The sequence below is a fragment of the Papaver somniferum genome, chromosome 8, assembly GCF_003573695.1.
Source record: "Papaver somniferum cultivar HN1 chromosome 8, ASM357369v1, whole genome shotgun sequence".
Taxonomy (NCBI): domain Eukaryota; kingdom Viridiplantae; phylum Streptophyta; class Magnoliopsida; order Ranunculales; family Papaveraceae; genus Papaver; species Papaver somniferum.
This window is the reverse complement of record NC_039365.1, coordinates 20,390,321-20,406,058: the sequence shown is the minus strand read 5'-3', so window position 1 is coordinate 20,406,058 and position 15,738 is coordinate 20,390,321. Positions and strand designations below refer to the sequence as shown.

The 15,738-nt window shown below is 35.1% G+C and overlaps 1 protein-coding gene across 1 annotated transcript; it reads right to left on the bottom strand.

Annotated features, from left to right (window-relative positions):
- Positions 1–11,032: 11,032 nt before the first annotated feature.
- Positions 11,033–13,418, bottom strand: LOC113303260 (salutaridine reductase-like). Its single transcript, XM_026552289.1, has 5 exons — positions 13,283–13,418; positions 12,935–13,178; positions 12,661–12,732; positions 11,810–11,995; positions 11,033–11,553 (listed from the first exon to the last, which is right to left on the bottom strand). Exons 1-5 carry the CDS (start codon positions 13,315–13,317, stop codon positions 11,176–11,178), a joined length of 915 nt encoding a protein of 304 aa, XP_026408074.1. The 5' UTR covers positions 13,318–13,418; the 3' UTR covers positions 11,033–11,175.
- Between the last annotated feature and the right edge of the window lie 2,320 nt (positions 13,419–15,738).

Here is a 15,738-nt window from a genome sequence, read left to right as displayed (position 1 = left end):
AACTGTGAAGCATAGTTCACACTAAAAGTAATGACCGGTCCAGTAAGAATAAGATATTGTAATGCACCAATAATACTTTTGTATTCTTGAGAATCTTTGAGTGGTTCACCATCCGTAATAGAGACTCTTGGTCCATGTACAACTGTAATAGAGCATGGTTTACAGTCCAACATATCATTTCTTTTGAGTAGATCCATATTGGGTACTTGGATTGAGTGAGAATAATTTGCTGATTGTCTGATAAGGTTTCAGCTTCAATACCAAAGAAGCAATTAAAATTTCCTAAATCTTTCTTAGCTTAGGCAGTACTTAACTTGCTAATGAATGATGAGAGGAGATTTTGAGAGGTACTAACTAGAAAGATATCATCAACATATAAGATAAGAAGCAAAACAGACTCGCCAGAGAAATAAAAAATAGTGAATGATATGAGTGACATTGTAAAACCATGTTGAAGTAAAAAATTAATGAACTTGGTGAACCGGGCTCTAGGTGCTTGCTTTAGACCATAAAGTGACTTGTTTAGTTTGCGCACATGTATAGGATTTTCAGTATTAGCATAACCAGGTGGTTGTTGCATATAGACTATTTTAGTCAGATAACCATAGAGGAAAGCATCGGAGACATCCAATTGCCTCATATTCCACCCTCTAGAAAGAACAACAGTAAGAATAGTTCTTGGAGTAGTAAACTTGACTACAGGACTGAAAGTCTCTGTATAGTCAATATCATCTAGTTGGTGATATCCCCTAACTACCAACTTGGATTTATATCTTTCAACAGTGTCATCAGACCTCAATTTGATTTTGTTTACCCATCTAAAGCCAAGAACGTTCATTGATGGATCATATGGTACCTTAGTCCATGTGTTGTTATCTTGAAGATCTCTAAATTCTTGATGCATATAGGTAACCCATTTTAGATTTTTAATTGCAGTCTTGAAGCTCTTTGGTTCTTCAAGAGAGATTACCTTTGAAGTAAATGCCACGGGAATATGATGTGTGGTAGTGAAGTAAGTAAAAAAGTTTGGAAGATACTTGGGCCTGTGAATGTCCACTTGAGACCTTGTAGTCATAGAGTGTCCTGGTGAAGGAGTAGTAAACATAACCGGTTCATCAATTATATTTGTACTAACACCAATAGGCTCATCTACATCAAGTTACATATCTTTATCAATGTTGGGTTCTTGGACAAAAATTTGGTCAGGATAGATCTCCTCAATGATAGTGTTGTCAGTTGGACTAGGCGTTGAATCAAAAAAAGGAGTGGTTATTGAAATAGTGACGATATGGTCAGATGGTGTAGTTGTGGGCTTAGTACAACAATAGGATGGAAAAATAGTTTCATCAAAGACCGCATGCCTGGATATGTAACCTTTCTACTTGAATTATCATAAAATTAGTAACCTTTGTGGAACTGACTGTATAATTGTTGGAAGAGCTGCTTTCCTTGGTCAACGGAAGCCACCGACCTTGGAACTTAGCTTGTTTCTGTCAAGTTTTTTAACTGGATTCGTTTTTCTTCCAAGTTCTGTAATAGTGTGAAGTGAGCTAGTAAGACCCCCAACATAAGCTTCTAAGCACAGAGCTATATCGAGTAAGATCATAATTGTTTAACAAGGAGCTCAGCCGATCCTTTTTTGTTTATTGAATTCCCGATTGGAAGCGATCTAGTCTTATTTGAACATCAAGGTCATATATGTTAGAGCATAGCTCCGTTTAACCCACCAAGTGTTGGTATGTCAAGTTTGGTTGTCATATTTTAGTGATTCAAAACTAATTTAAATAGTCGTTTGATTATGTACTAGAGTCAACTTCGTGTAGGTTAGATTGAAAGTATTAGGATATGAGACATTACAAGTATTGCGAAGACTTGAAGAAGTGAAGAAGCAAGGAGCTACAAAGACAACATCATCCTTCCACTTGAGGTTAGTGATATTTGACTTGAACTGTTTCATTCCCTAACGTATCTTTCAAGTCGTGCATATTGAAAACATAACTGCGAAGAATGAATGATTATACTCTAGTTAGACGTAGTATTAAGGAATACAATACGAAGTTTATTGCTTAAACAGTTAAACTTTTTATATAAGACATCGACATAATCGTTTGAATGCTATTGTGATTATGTATGGGTATGAGGTGAAGATTTCATCCTAGAAAACAATGTTTTACATTCATTTAAAGGAAGTACATTCATGAACTCGTTTTGTGAATCGAAAGGGAAATCGCTAGGCTTATTGGTAATGTGATTCATTTCATATCTTTTGAACTACCCATATGTGTGATTAGTATAACCGCTCATGACTTGTTTATGTTCTTGGTAAAACTATTCACAAGGCCTGACTTCTGTATCGGTATGACTTTTATTAGTGAAACCGATCTTAAGTAATCACCTGAGATGGTATGATTGATTTAGTGTTATTGGTATGACCAACTCTAGGCAAAGTGGAACCGATCCTATGAAGAGGTGCAACCGATCACAAAGGGGAATCGATCCTTGTAAGAGGTGCAACACGTTTTTAGCAGATGGGGGAACCGATCCTATGAACATGTGCAACACGTTTTTAGTGAAAGGGGAACCGATCCTATGAACATGTGCAGCAAATACAAGTAGTTACCATAAGTATGTGGGGAACCGATCCTAGTACCTAGTCAACCGAATTTTTGGTAACTAGTGTGACTATGCACAATACTCACATGGAGGTAGAACAGAAACTTGTTTTGGTAGAACCGTTAAACCCTTGATTTGTGATTGAGTGTTCTTAATCAATCACATAGTTATTGAAAGTTAGATGAACCAATTATAAACTTGTTTGGAAGTGTGCAAATTCGGTTTCAAGATTGTAAGTATGAAAGAGGACTTACAAAGTAAAGATGTCGACATTCTTTAAACATGTGCAGTAACGCTTATCTTTTATTGTTCAAAGGTATTCCCGGATCAAAATATAAGTTAAGAATCTTTTAATTAAGGTTGTTAATTTTATTTTTAGAAAAATAAAAATTGGTAATGTGTATTTATAATTGGAGATTTTCTAAGAGATTTTCTGTCAATAATTGGACAAAGTATTTCCAGGAATTATGGAAACCGAATCTGGAATATATTGCATATCTTGAGAATATTTTCGGTTTTGGAAATTCCTTTGTGTCCAAACTTCCTTGATCTATAAATACCAAAGTTTGCATTTCGAGAAAACTACTCCTTAGAGCCAGCAAAACTACCTAGTTGTGTTGTTACTGGTGGAACCGCCTATTTGGAGAGGAAAGTAACCTAATTAGGCGAAATCTTTTACGGCCGTTCAGTTTAAAGACTTCTTTGGGATTGAGAATCTCTATTAATACTGTTGGTCGGAAACTATATAATTGCGGTTTATTATTATTTTTCAATTGATTTGATTACTAATGGTTGTTGAACTTTGATTGCACCTAGTTTTTTTATGCTTGAGAATCTTCTCTTCTGATATAAGATTCACTCAAACTAGATCGAAGTTTCGACGTGGATCTTTAGACTGTTTGTAGATCTAAAGACATCTTGTGATAATCCATTGTTAACAGACTCCGTTCTGTACGTGATTGATCACAAGAGATTTAAGTTGATTGTTTACAGGTGTTTATTGAAGATCTAAGAAGATTTGAAGACAAAGAAGACTTTGAATATTTCTGATTTGGGTTCATAATATTTAGTGTGCACAATACTTGTTTCGGTTAAAGAGGATCCAAGTATAATCAGTTTATCCTTGTGGTAGATTGGATTGATTAGTTGAGTAGATCGGCATCAATACGATTCTTTGTGATTCAAGGTATTGATTGAAAAATCTAGGAGATTACTTTGGTAGTCGTAAGTGGATAGATCTAAGGACCTGGCAAAGGAGTTTATTGAGATAAACGAAAGAGCCTTTTGTCGAACTCACATCACTTGGTTGAAAAGAGTTGATACCAAACAGATCTGTTTTTCCTTTACTGTTTGGAATACGAACCAAAGGAATTGTTCCAAGTACGTGACTTATTCATAAGTTGGAGGCATGGGAATACAGACGGAACTAGGTGAACTATAGGTTTAGTTGCTTGGTCTAAACTATACGAAGTTGGTTTGATTTTTTATAGCGGCTTAATCCTGAGAGTATTCAATTTTGGACTAGGTCCCGGGGTTTTTCTGTATTTGCGGTTTCCTCGTTAACAAAATCTTGCTGTGTCTTTTATTTTTCTATTTCCGCAATTATAATGGTTTTTATTATAATTAGATGTAAAATACACAAACGTTAATTCCTATTTACTTGATAGTAATCATATTGTGTTTGGTTAAGTCCGAACCTCTTATCAAGTAAACATACTTCGTTGTTGTATTGTCTCGATATCGTATCCATAGACTATCACACGAAGTGTGACCCGATTAGTTGTATTGTCTCGACTCAGTCCATAGAAAATCACTTTCGGAGAAAGGACTTATAGGTGGAAAAGTTTTAGATTGAGGCATATTTGGGGTACCCTCGTCTTTTCAATATACATATAAATTTAACACATAAAGGTACACAAAGAATATTTGGGGATTAACTTTTCCTTCCTATACTGTCCTAGAAATGGAAAAAAAGCACATTCATAAACTTTAAGACAAAAAAGATCAGGCAGTTTATTAAAGAGTACCTCATATGGTATCTTTAAGTCCAGAAGTTTAGAGGATGTCATGTTAATCAAGAAAGTTGCAGTAAGAAAAGAATCAATCCAAAAAGTCTTTGGAAAATAAGCTGCAAAGTGAATGGTGTTCCCAACTTCAGTTATATGTCTGATCTTTCCTTCAGCTGCACCATTTTGTTAAGGGGTCTTGGGACATGAGAAACACACAACAATACTAGAAGTATCAAGAAAATTTCTGAACTCTCACTTGACCAATTCATAAGCACCATCATATTGAAATGACTTGATAGTAATAGAGAATAAGTTTTTAGACATAGTTTTGAAATACTTGAAGCATACAATGCTCTCATCTTTGGTCTTCACTGGATAAACCCAGTGATATTTATTTTAATCATCAATAAAGACTATATAATATCTGAATCCCAAGGTGGATGGTGTTGGAGCACGACCCCAAATATCACACTGAATCAGTTGTAATGGTGTGCAGTGGGCTTTCTATCAGAAGTAACAAACGGTAATCTTTTACTCTTTCTAATTTGGCATGAGTGACAAAGAGAACTAGAGTCATATCTAGTAATGTGGATGAGTGAAGCTGAGTGAAGTCTCTTCAAAATAGCCAAGTCTCTTATGCCATAGTGTTGAGGCGCCCTTTGTAGTCACATTATCTTGAGTGAGAGGCATTGAAATAGAAGTAGTATGAAAGGAGAGTATGGGATAAAGATTGCCATCTTTAGGTCATTCAGAAATAACTTGCTGAATGTTCAAATCCTTTATTGAGTAACCCTAATTAAGGAGAGAATTCAACTGAACAGTAATTGTCACTAGTGAGTTTACCAACTGACACAAGATTTTGCTTCAAGTCAGGCACATACATAACATCCTTAAGAGAAATTTGAGAGTCAGGAGCCTCTAAGACTATATCACCAATCAATTTAATAATAAGTAGTTTACCATCACCAACTAAAACTTTATCCTGACCATGATAAGGTGATGGATTCTTAAGAATACCTCCAGAGTTAATCATATGGCTAGTAGCTGCATAGTTAGACATCCAATGAACATGGTTTGAGGTTAATAATACTTGAATAGAACTGTGAGCTTGTGGCTTAGGTCCACTGAAAACGCAGGGGATACCAAATGCACCCAATCTTCTCGTTTTGATAGGAGTATGAACGTATGTAGTACTTTTAACAATCAAAAGATGCAAAAAAGTAAAAAGCACACACACATAAGATTTTTTTTAATGAAGAAACCGCAATAGCAAAAAAAACCCGGGACCTCGTCCATATTGAACACCATAATGGAATGTAGTTGAAACCGAATCCACCCTCCAAGAGATTTTGTTACAGTCGCGCTCCTTACGTCTCTTGAACCTTGCAAGGTTCTGCACACTTGATTCCCTTAGCTGACGTCCTTTACATCCTAAGAGTTGCTTCAGCCGAAGTGAAAACTTTTGATACCAATCTTCCTCTAACAGATAAGACTATTTGATTTTCGTTTATATCAAAGATGAATATGTATAAATCTGTTTATAATAGCAAACTAGCAAACCTCACAAATTCAGAACTTACGACTCCCGAAGATAAGCCTAGATTCTTAACAACCTGTCAAGAACAATCATCGAAAGATCAACTAAGATCAGTCTTCAGATATCTATCTTCAGGAATCACAAAGTCAGGGACGAAGAAACTTTGTGACTACTATCTATATTTACTAAAAGAGATTACGAAAACCTCGATAACGAAAAGCAAGATCAGGATTCATGAACTATCAAGGTAAAGATAGTCGGACCTGGCTTCACGAATCCCCAAGAGAAGTTTTTTTAGTCGTAGACCTAAAAGGTCAATAAAGGAGACTCTAGGATCAATTAAGACAAAAAGTGTCAGGGATTAATTTTCCCAGTTTACAGAGATGCTCTATTTATGGTACGTTAGCTTAGAATTCAATCGAAGATAACTTGAGAATCAAGAAAACAAAATAGGTCTTCAAACTACAATAAAAGACTATACATACATAGGTTCGGTTAGACCGAGTTCAGTAATCGTATATAGTGACTGTTCGGTTTGGAAAGTTATCCAAAGAACTAAAATCTACTAATTGATGTTCATTTAAACACCTAAAAAAATAATCATCAAACACCTAAGTGTTTTAATAAATCAATGAAATCTTAAAATTTTTTAAGAGAGTTTTAGCAGTGCCAAACATATTAAATAATAAATCTTTGAGTATCTGTTAAACATAGTCAGGACAGTTAGTACACCAGTTCGTGAACCACAAGGCTTGTTCACGAGTCAGGGTGCAACGGTTGGTGAACCGAGTTTTCCAACCCTACTAGGCTCCGGAACTCAGTTGACCACAGTTTATGAACTGGGTTCCCCACCTGCTAGCCAATTAATCCAACCTATAAAATTTATTTCACCAAGGTTTTCCAACCAGGTTCGTGAACTATTCTCGACTGAACTTATAACCTTCCTGTATTTCTGAATCTTAGATATCTGTGATTTGCAAACTAAGTTTGCCAACCTACCCTGAGTAGAAATTCAGTAAGTCCATATATCTCTCTTTTGATAGTTGAAACTGTTAGAGCATTGCTCGGTCGAACTCGCATGCGTTGCTATCTCAAGCATGTTTGTAAATGTTAGTGATCAAAATTATAAGTCTTGATTTCTAGTTTACTATAGATAAGTCTCGTACTAGGATAGAAAGTGTAGTTGAGCTCAAGGACTTCATGGCGATTCATCATACAAGAAGAAAAACTACTCAAGGAACCGGTGGAACTTCTCGACAAAAAGGTATGTGAAGACTTGAAATTATCTGTCACTCAGAAGTATATCTACTCTATCTCCTATTTCTTGAGATAAAAAGTCGTATGCTATATATATAGACTTAGATTATACATATTTGGTATTTCGAGCCGAGTATACCTCGCCTATCTATATCTCGAAATATGTGTTGGTAAGCGTTTCGCTTTGACTATGTTTATCTTTACCTAGTGACGAAACTCATGACATGTTTCAATCACTTTGAAAATTGCTTTGATGATAAATGGTGTAACAACTGTATAACGTCCTCTAAGAATGTTTCAATGGTTGGAATGAGAGTTTATATTACATAACCAATGATGGACATAAGTATTGTTGTGGAAAAAAATATGTGCATAAGTCCTATTCCTTGAACCAAAGTTTGCGAACTTTTTTGATCAAGAGAAACCAGAAGAATGGCTTGTTTCCAAGTCCGCGAACTCAATCCGCGAACTGCCGAACTTCTCATCCCAAGAAATTCTGCTGGAGTTGAAAAACTTGTTAAGTGAGTACCATTCCGCGAACCCAGTCCGCGAACCTAGTGTGCGAACTTAAGAAGGTTATATATCTGAAGATGATTTCTGAATTTGAACTTATAAAGACTAAGGAATGCAAATTGCAAACCGTGGCTACAAAGTTCATGAACCGATTCAAGTAAATCAAATCATATTTGCCTCAATTGTATCTTGTGTAGTGAATAAGATTTCCTTTCAATTGAAAAACTCTCTAACTAGTTCATTTGAGTCACTTGAACTAATTATGGTGAAGAATAATATGGTTGGTATGAAATGATCATATAGCTAACCTTTTGGTTAACTATTGTTGAACCAACAATGTACACGTTTGGGTACGGTTAACAAACCTATAAGCGTACATTTCATTTGTGTATAACAAGCTAAGTTTTCGATCTAACGGTTGAGAAATATTAGCTTGAATCTAAATCAGGTTTTCATCTAATTGTGGATATTGTTTGTTTTTTGACCAAGGTCAAACCCTGATTTGAAAGACTATATAAATGAGACATCTAGTATTGTGCAACGCTAATCCCCACACCTCATGTGTGATACTAGTTTGCGTTCTAGAGTCCTTTCTCCTTTAACCTTTGGTTTTCTTCTTCTAAAACCAGGATAACGACTTAAAGACTTCATTGGGATTGTGAAGCCAGACCGATACTACTTTTATCGTAGTTGTGTGATCTGATCTTGCATCTTCTATCGTACGAGTACAATCAAATTGATTGGATTGAGATTAATATATCCAATAAGCAAGATATAAAAAGTAGTCACAAACATCTTCGTCTCATTGTTTGTGATTCCGCAACATCTTGTTTCGCTACCATATGATTAAGATTGTTGCGAGGTGATTGATTTATCTAGGCTGTTCTTCGGGAATATAAGACCGGATTATCAATTGGTCCTGTTCACCTTGATTATTATCAAAAGACAGAACAAAAACTTTAGGGTTTTTCTGTGAGAGACAGATTGATCCTTTGATAGATTTGTCTGTGTGAGACATATTTGTTTATTGTTAAAGCCTGCGATTTTGGGTCGTAGCAACTCTTAGTTGTGGGTGAGATCAACTAAGGGAATCAAGTGCGCAGTATCCTGTTGGGATCAGAGGCATAGGGAGTACAACTGTACCTTGGATCAGTGAGAGACTGATTGGGGTTCAACTACAGTCCAGTCCGAAGTTAGCTTGGAGTAGGCTAGTGTCTGTAGCGGCTTAATACAGTGTGTGTTCAATCTGGACTAGGTCCCGTAGTTTTTCTGCATTTGTGGTTTCCTCGTTAATAAAATTTATGGTGTTTGTGTTATTTCAGTTTCCGCAGTATATTGTTTTATTTTTATAATTGAAATAATACATGTTGTGCGTTAGATCATCAATTAGAGTAATCCAACCTTTGATTGTTGATTGTCATTGATTGATCCTTGGATATTGGTCTTTGGTACCATCCAAGTTATTCCTTGTATTTGATTAGTACTCGCAGTTTCTGTTTGAGGAAATCAAATCAAGAGAGAGAGATATAAACTCATTGATGTACTTTTAATTGATTGAGTCTTGTTGATTCTCTTGAAAGTATATTTGAGTTTGTCCATACAGATTGCTAAGCGAAATATTGGTTGGTGTTGTTAGACCCCCGCTTTTTCAGAAACATTCATAAGTGATATAATCATTTGCATGGGAAATTTTCAATTGATCCACAAATTAATTCATAGAAGTATGAAACTAATATTATTAAGGACCTTAGAACATCTAATCGCTAAATCACATTTCGGGATTTTTTACAGGACAAGCTTGACTCGAAACATCTTCTTTGTTAATTTACTATATGTCGTACAATATAATCTCAATAGATAGAATGGTGGTATAGTGAGTAAAATAGAATGGTTCAGTATTCACATACCTGATAAAGAAGTTCTCCAAAATGTCTTAGTTAATCTTTGGCCTTCAGGGGTAATCTATGATACTCAACTACAATTCTAACCTATTCGAAACTTGACTTGGTAGACTAGATCATCAAGATAAAATTTTGTTAACATAACGTTGGCAACAAGCTTGAGATAGCAAAACTTGTGAGTTTAACCGAACAATGCTCTAACATCAACGTTGTTTAGTGTTACTTGAGTATTTGTATGGACATCTATAAAGAGACTGGCCTTTCTGTGTGCAAATATGACAAATATAAGTACTATAATCTGGTGGCATATAAGGTGCATGTGGACCAGCATCATTAGTGGGAAAAGTCTTTTAGTAAAGGATGCGGAAAACGTGACACTTTCAAGAGAAATAGTGGTTTCAGTAAACTGACTCCTCATCCGCTTCTCATGTTGAACGAGACGAGATTTTAACTCATTATATGAAAGATCTACATCACGATTTTGTACAGATATAACAAAATATCAAAATCACGACCAAGACCATTCAAGACATGCATAATCAAACCTGGATCACTCACTCGTTTACCAATGGAAGATAAAGCATCAAAAATTTCCTTGATTTTCTGTAAAAACTCACTAACAGTATCAGACCATTTTTTCATGTTAAACAACTGATTTTGAAGCAGAGATTTGCGAGCAACAAAATGAATAGTAAAGGTTTTAATTAACAAGGTAGTTCCAAACCAAGAAGTTTGTTTCATCTAGTTTTGTAGAGACATAGTTCGATATGTTGAAGAAAATAATTGATGAGGAAAATTGTATTTGTAAGAAGATGTTTGTGATTGATCGGTATGATTCACAGGAATTTCACCATCAGACAACATTGAAGATTATGGAGGCTGGAAGTGTCGGTTCAAGAAAACGAAAACCTAGAATCTCGATACCATAATAGATAAAGTGTTGTACTAAATGATAATGTCTTATCCACAAACAAAGATACACCTGAGAATTTATAAGACATGACCAGATGGAGATAACAAAAGCTAAACAGAACCCTAACAGATTATAAAAGTAATAGACGAAAAGGAGAAAACAAAGTGACATATAGAGTGACATATTGAGTGATGTATAGTCTCCTAAAACTACACTCATACAAATAGTAAGCACATTTCACGACATGTAAATCCTCAATCCATCAGTTTAAATTTCAACCAGACGCAAATTAACGAGGGTATGACCAACTATCACCGTGAACTCAATATTATAAGAGCATCAACATACACCAGTAAAGTACAATGCTTATTGAACCTTTAGAGCTAAAACATTAGACATGACATCTTTCTTACCACTAATATGCATCATGTATCAAAATGGTGTTACTTCTTTGTTGGTAAAAAAGAGGCCAGAAGGTCCATCATTAGGTACAAGAACTAATTTTATGACTCTTTCTGCACCTTCCGTAGTAGTGAGAACTCCGGAATTGTAACAAATATCTGTCTTGACCCAACCAGGAGATACACAATTTATGCGAAAAGTTGGAAATTCCCTTGCTAATATCCTTGTATAAGCATTCAGACATACTTTAGAGATCGTATATGCTGGTAAATATGCATGCCACCCTTGTATTTCTAAAATATCCTCCTTAAAATCTTTAAGAAACATATTCACTATTTCATCTACACTTTCTTCCTTTAAGCCATCCCCATCATTAAGTATTTCCGAAGCTCTTTGATTAGAGATAAACTAAGATCAAAACAAGTAAATACATTGAAGACTATTATAAAACAATGAGAACACAAATCAAAATAAAATATTAGCATTTTGGTGTTAACCATATATATGAGTCCACAAGATAGTGTACACAACTTTTTTTTTTTTTTTTTTTTGCTAGGTCCAATTTTTTACATTTAATAACTAAAAAAGCTTACTAAAATTTGAAAAATAAACCTCTAATAAAGATTGCACACAAGGTGTAATAACATAGGGTTGCAGTAAATACCTTCAATTTTCCCAAGGCCGAGGAGACATTAACAATTCTTGGCGATTCAGAGAGTTGAAGTAGAGGAATAAGTGCTTTAGTCACTGATTTGACACCACAGTAATTTGTTTGTATGCATTCCACTGCTGATTCATATGTCTCTGTTATCACTTGTTTCAAATTTGGTTTTTCTTTGTTCTTGTCCATCTGGAAGAGTGAGATACTAATGGTAACTTAGTATGAAAAGAATAAGCAAGTTTGGTTATTTCCGTTTGTCGTTTTTTGGGAGTCGAAAGAGCTCAACAACAGGTTAAAGTAGGAAAAAGAATGCAGAAACTATCATTATGCTTGGCGGAATCAAGCGATTATGGAAGAAATTAAACGTGAAATCAGTTTTAGTCCCAATTTTCTAGGTTTTTTCTTTGTTTCTAGATCGGCAACCAATATAGCCGATGTCCTAGCTAAGAAAGCAAAACTTTACTCTCACTTTGTTAATTGGGAAACTTCTCCTAATTGTATTATTAAGTCCTTAGATGAATCTAATGCCAGATTGCCCCCGGCACTAGATGCTCTACTTCTTTCGTATCACGGGTTCCTAACTCCGTAAGTTAGTTCTTTTTCGTAAAACCAATTTGCAAACAAAAAAAAAAATGCTTATCAAGAGTTCTTTGGTTAGGTTCTTTACATTGTGAATTTGATCACAATCTAAGATTCTGTTCAATTGGAAGGGTGGCAATCCACTTATAATATTTAACGACGTAACTTGAGATCTTGTTGCTGATTTTAACAGCTTTCTAAATATTTTTATTTCAGTATAATCTTCTCTTTGTTATTCAAAATCTTTTTAAGAATAAAATTAGATAGACATTTACCTCAACAGCTTGCACCAGTGTTGTAAAACTAGCAGCATCAGTTATGGCTCCAAGAATTCCAGCATTATTCACCTTTTAAGTGTTCAAAACTAGAGTTAAATATCCAATCCTGACTAAAGCACAAATTATGTTTATGACTTCTGAGTTATAAAAATTAATCACGGTAGGTATGGGGTCATCAACAAGCAAATTACTGATTTTGGTCACTGACTATGGTAGCACTTGCACCTAGCAGTATTTGAAACAAGAAGCCAAGTGATCGGATTGCTTTTACCAAGATATCAAGCTTTCCAAAACGGGTGCTAATGAATTCAGCCAAAGATGAGACAGTATTTTGATTCGTGACATCAACTTGATGAAAAACAACATTTGAGAGTCCAGATTTTTTCAGATTTGCAACAGCTTCAAGACCCTGGTTTCTATTTCTAGATGTCAATACTACAAAGATCCCACCAGAAGCTAATTGCCTGCAAATCTCCAATCCAACCCCCTTATTGGCACCTGTAACTACTGCGCACCTGAAAACAGAAAACAGAAATGAGAAATGGGTTATCAATTGGATTATTTGGATTTCATGTTCTCCCATGAAAGAACTAATCACTTGTTACAAGTATGAAATTACCTCTTTACTTGAGAATTAAGGAGTGTTTCTGCCATGTTTATCTTCAAGTTCTTAGAGGATGCTTTCTACTTGGCTTAATCTAACACATTTCCATTAGGTAAAGATGTTCTACTCTATTTATTGTTTGAGAATTGAGAGACTAAAAATCTAGCTAGTTGATATTACTAAATTTATTTTTGTTTTTTAGTGTTTGGTCTAAGAATCTGATGACTAGATTCTTGCTTTATTAACTTGTCAATTAGCACCAAAATCTATGATTAAGAACGTTATTTAATGGGAATGCAGGGAAAAACTATTCAGATGGTAAAAGTTTAAAAGCTATTTTTTCTTCTTATTCTTTACATTCCCAAAACATGCATTTTGCGACATGTAAACCCATAATCTACTTGGTTTGAATTTCAACTGTTGATTACTGCTGATTATCATTGTGAACTCCTATTACTAATATAAGAGCATCAACATACACCAGGAGAGTACAATGCTTGTTGGATTTTTAGAGCTACAACATTAGACATGACATCTTTATTGCTACTAATTTGCATTGTGGATCAAAATGGTGTTGCTTCTCCATTGTTAAAGTAGAGGCCGGAAGGTCCATCATTAGGTTACGTACAAGAGCCAATTTTACAACTTTTTCAGCACCTTCTGAGGTAGTGAAAACTCCAGAATTGTAGGAAATGTCTGACTTGACCGAACCAGGAGATACACAATTTATGCGAAACGTTGGGAATTCCCTTGCTAATATCCTTGTATAAGCATTCAAACATATTTTTTGAGAATGTATATGCAGGCCATCCTTTTATTTTCAAAAAATCCTCCTTGAAATCCTTGAGAAAGATACTCAGTATCTCGTCAACTCTCCCTTCTTTTAAGCCATCACCATCACTAAGCATTTCCAAAGCCTTTTCATTGGAGATATTCTAAGATCAAACCAGTAAATTTTTTTGGTGAGTCTATTGTATTGCATTTGAAAGGAAACGTATTTTTTTCCCGCTCATTTTCCTTGCATCTTCATTATTTGGATCCTTTCTCTAATTGTTAATTAATTAGGTGGTCATTATTTGTTTGTAGCGGATTTATTAGCAAAGCATTTTGAACCATTTGGCATTTTTTTTTATTCATCAAAGGGAGATATAAAACAGAAACTAGAGGGGAACATGAAGCCGAGACCTCTAGAAGCAAAAGGAAAAGAAAAAAGTTGGCATCAAAGAAAAAAGATCTATGAATAGGCAATATATCTATATCTTCAGGAGCCGTGTTCCGTCAATGACAAGTATTTGAAAAGGCACCCCATTCCGCCCAAACATTAGCGCAGCTATTTCCCTCTCTGTAAATGGGCGAGAATTTAAACTGGATTGAAAATTCACAGAACTCCCCATTAAAATTTGAAACGTCAAGGAATTAAATTTTTATCCTTAATGGCTAAGATAATATTCATTGAGGCGCACTCAAACCAAACACGCTGCATGGTGTACGCTTGAGCAACTCTGAAGGCATGAATTGCCCCCAAAATTCCTACGTTACTGAATTGTCAACTCCCAAAATTAGCTAAGCATCCCACGAATATTCTCAAACAATTGCAAAGAACAACCCCACGTTCCAAATTTTCCAGGATTCCCAAGCTGACAACATTTAGCTTCCATACCGCACAAGGGATTAACATATCAATTTTTCTTCTTCAAAACAAAAAACATATCCATTTTTTCTTTTTCTCACTTTCCGTTCACATTTCATCATTTTGGTCCATTCTATTATAGCCAATTAGGCAATTAGAATTAATTAGGTAGTGATATGTCGGGTCTTTCAGAGTTCACACTTCACATTAAAACAAAACCTCGGGCTTGCTAACAACAAATGGCATCTAAAATAAAATTTGAACGTGATGTGAAACATGGAATTGCGCACTGTTCCAAATTTTTTGATCTTGTAATATCACAATCAACTATTGAAAAATATCAATCCAGTTAATTTGGACATTTTGCAAGTATATGCTAGATCAAAAATACTTAAACGGTGCAATCAAATTTTATTTCAGATGTGCTAGGAATCTAGGATAGAGCCAGCTTAGAGCATGGGTGCTAGCGCAGTTAACTCCCAAGCCCAATTATACTATTTTGGTCCCATCCTATATTCCTATCCATCTTATTCAAACTTGCCAAGAGCTTTTGCACTCCATTTCTCCAAAACCTGGCTCCTCCCCTGACGATGTGAAATGAGTTAAGAAAAAGAAGAACAAGGTCTGGGTTAAAAAACTGAAGCCAATTCGTCTTGAGATGGTATTAATATTGTCTTTTTGTCTTTTTTCTCTACTCGTCTACTTCTGCGAATGGGACGTAACTGGAGTGAACTCCAAGTCGTCTGAATAAAAAGTTCTTTAAGATGATATTTCATTAGTTAAAAGAATTCAGGGAAAAGTCCATCGTAAAAGTTTATAAAACAAATCTTCAACCAAGGCA

Bases quoted from the DNA above. Each gene is read 5' to 3' on its own strand.
- LOC113303260 (XM_026552289.1), bottom strand. From the start codon at position 13,317: ATGGCAGAAACACTCCTTAATTCTCAAGTAAAGAG. The intron at 13,179-13,282 runs GTAATTTCATAC...TTCTGTTTTCAG, and splicing joins CTTAATTCTCAAGTAAAGAG to GTGCGCAGTAGTTACAGGTG. The intron at 11,554-11,809 runs GTATTTACTGCA...TTTTGATCTTAG, and splicing joins CGGCCTTGGGAAAATTGAAG to TTTATCTCTAATCAAAGAGC.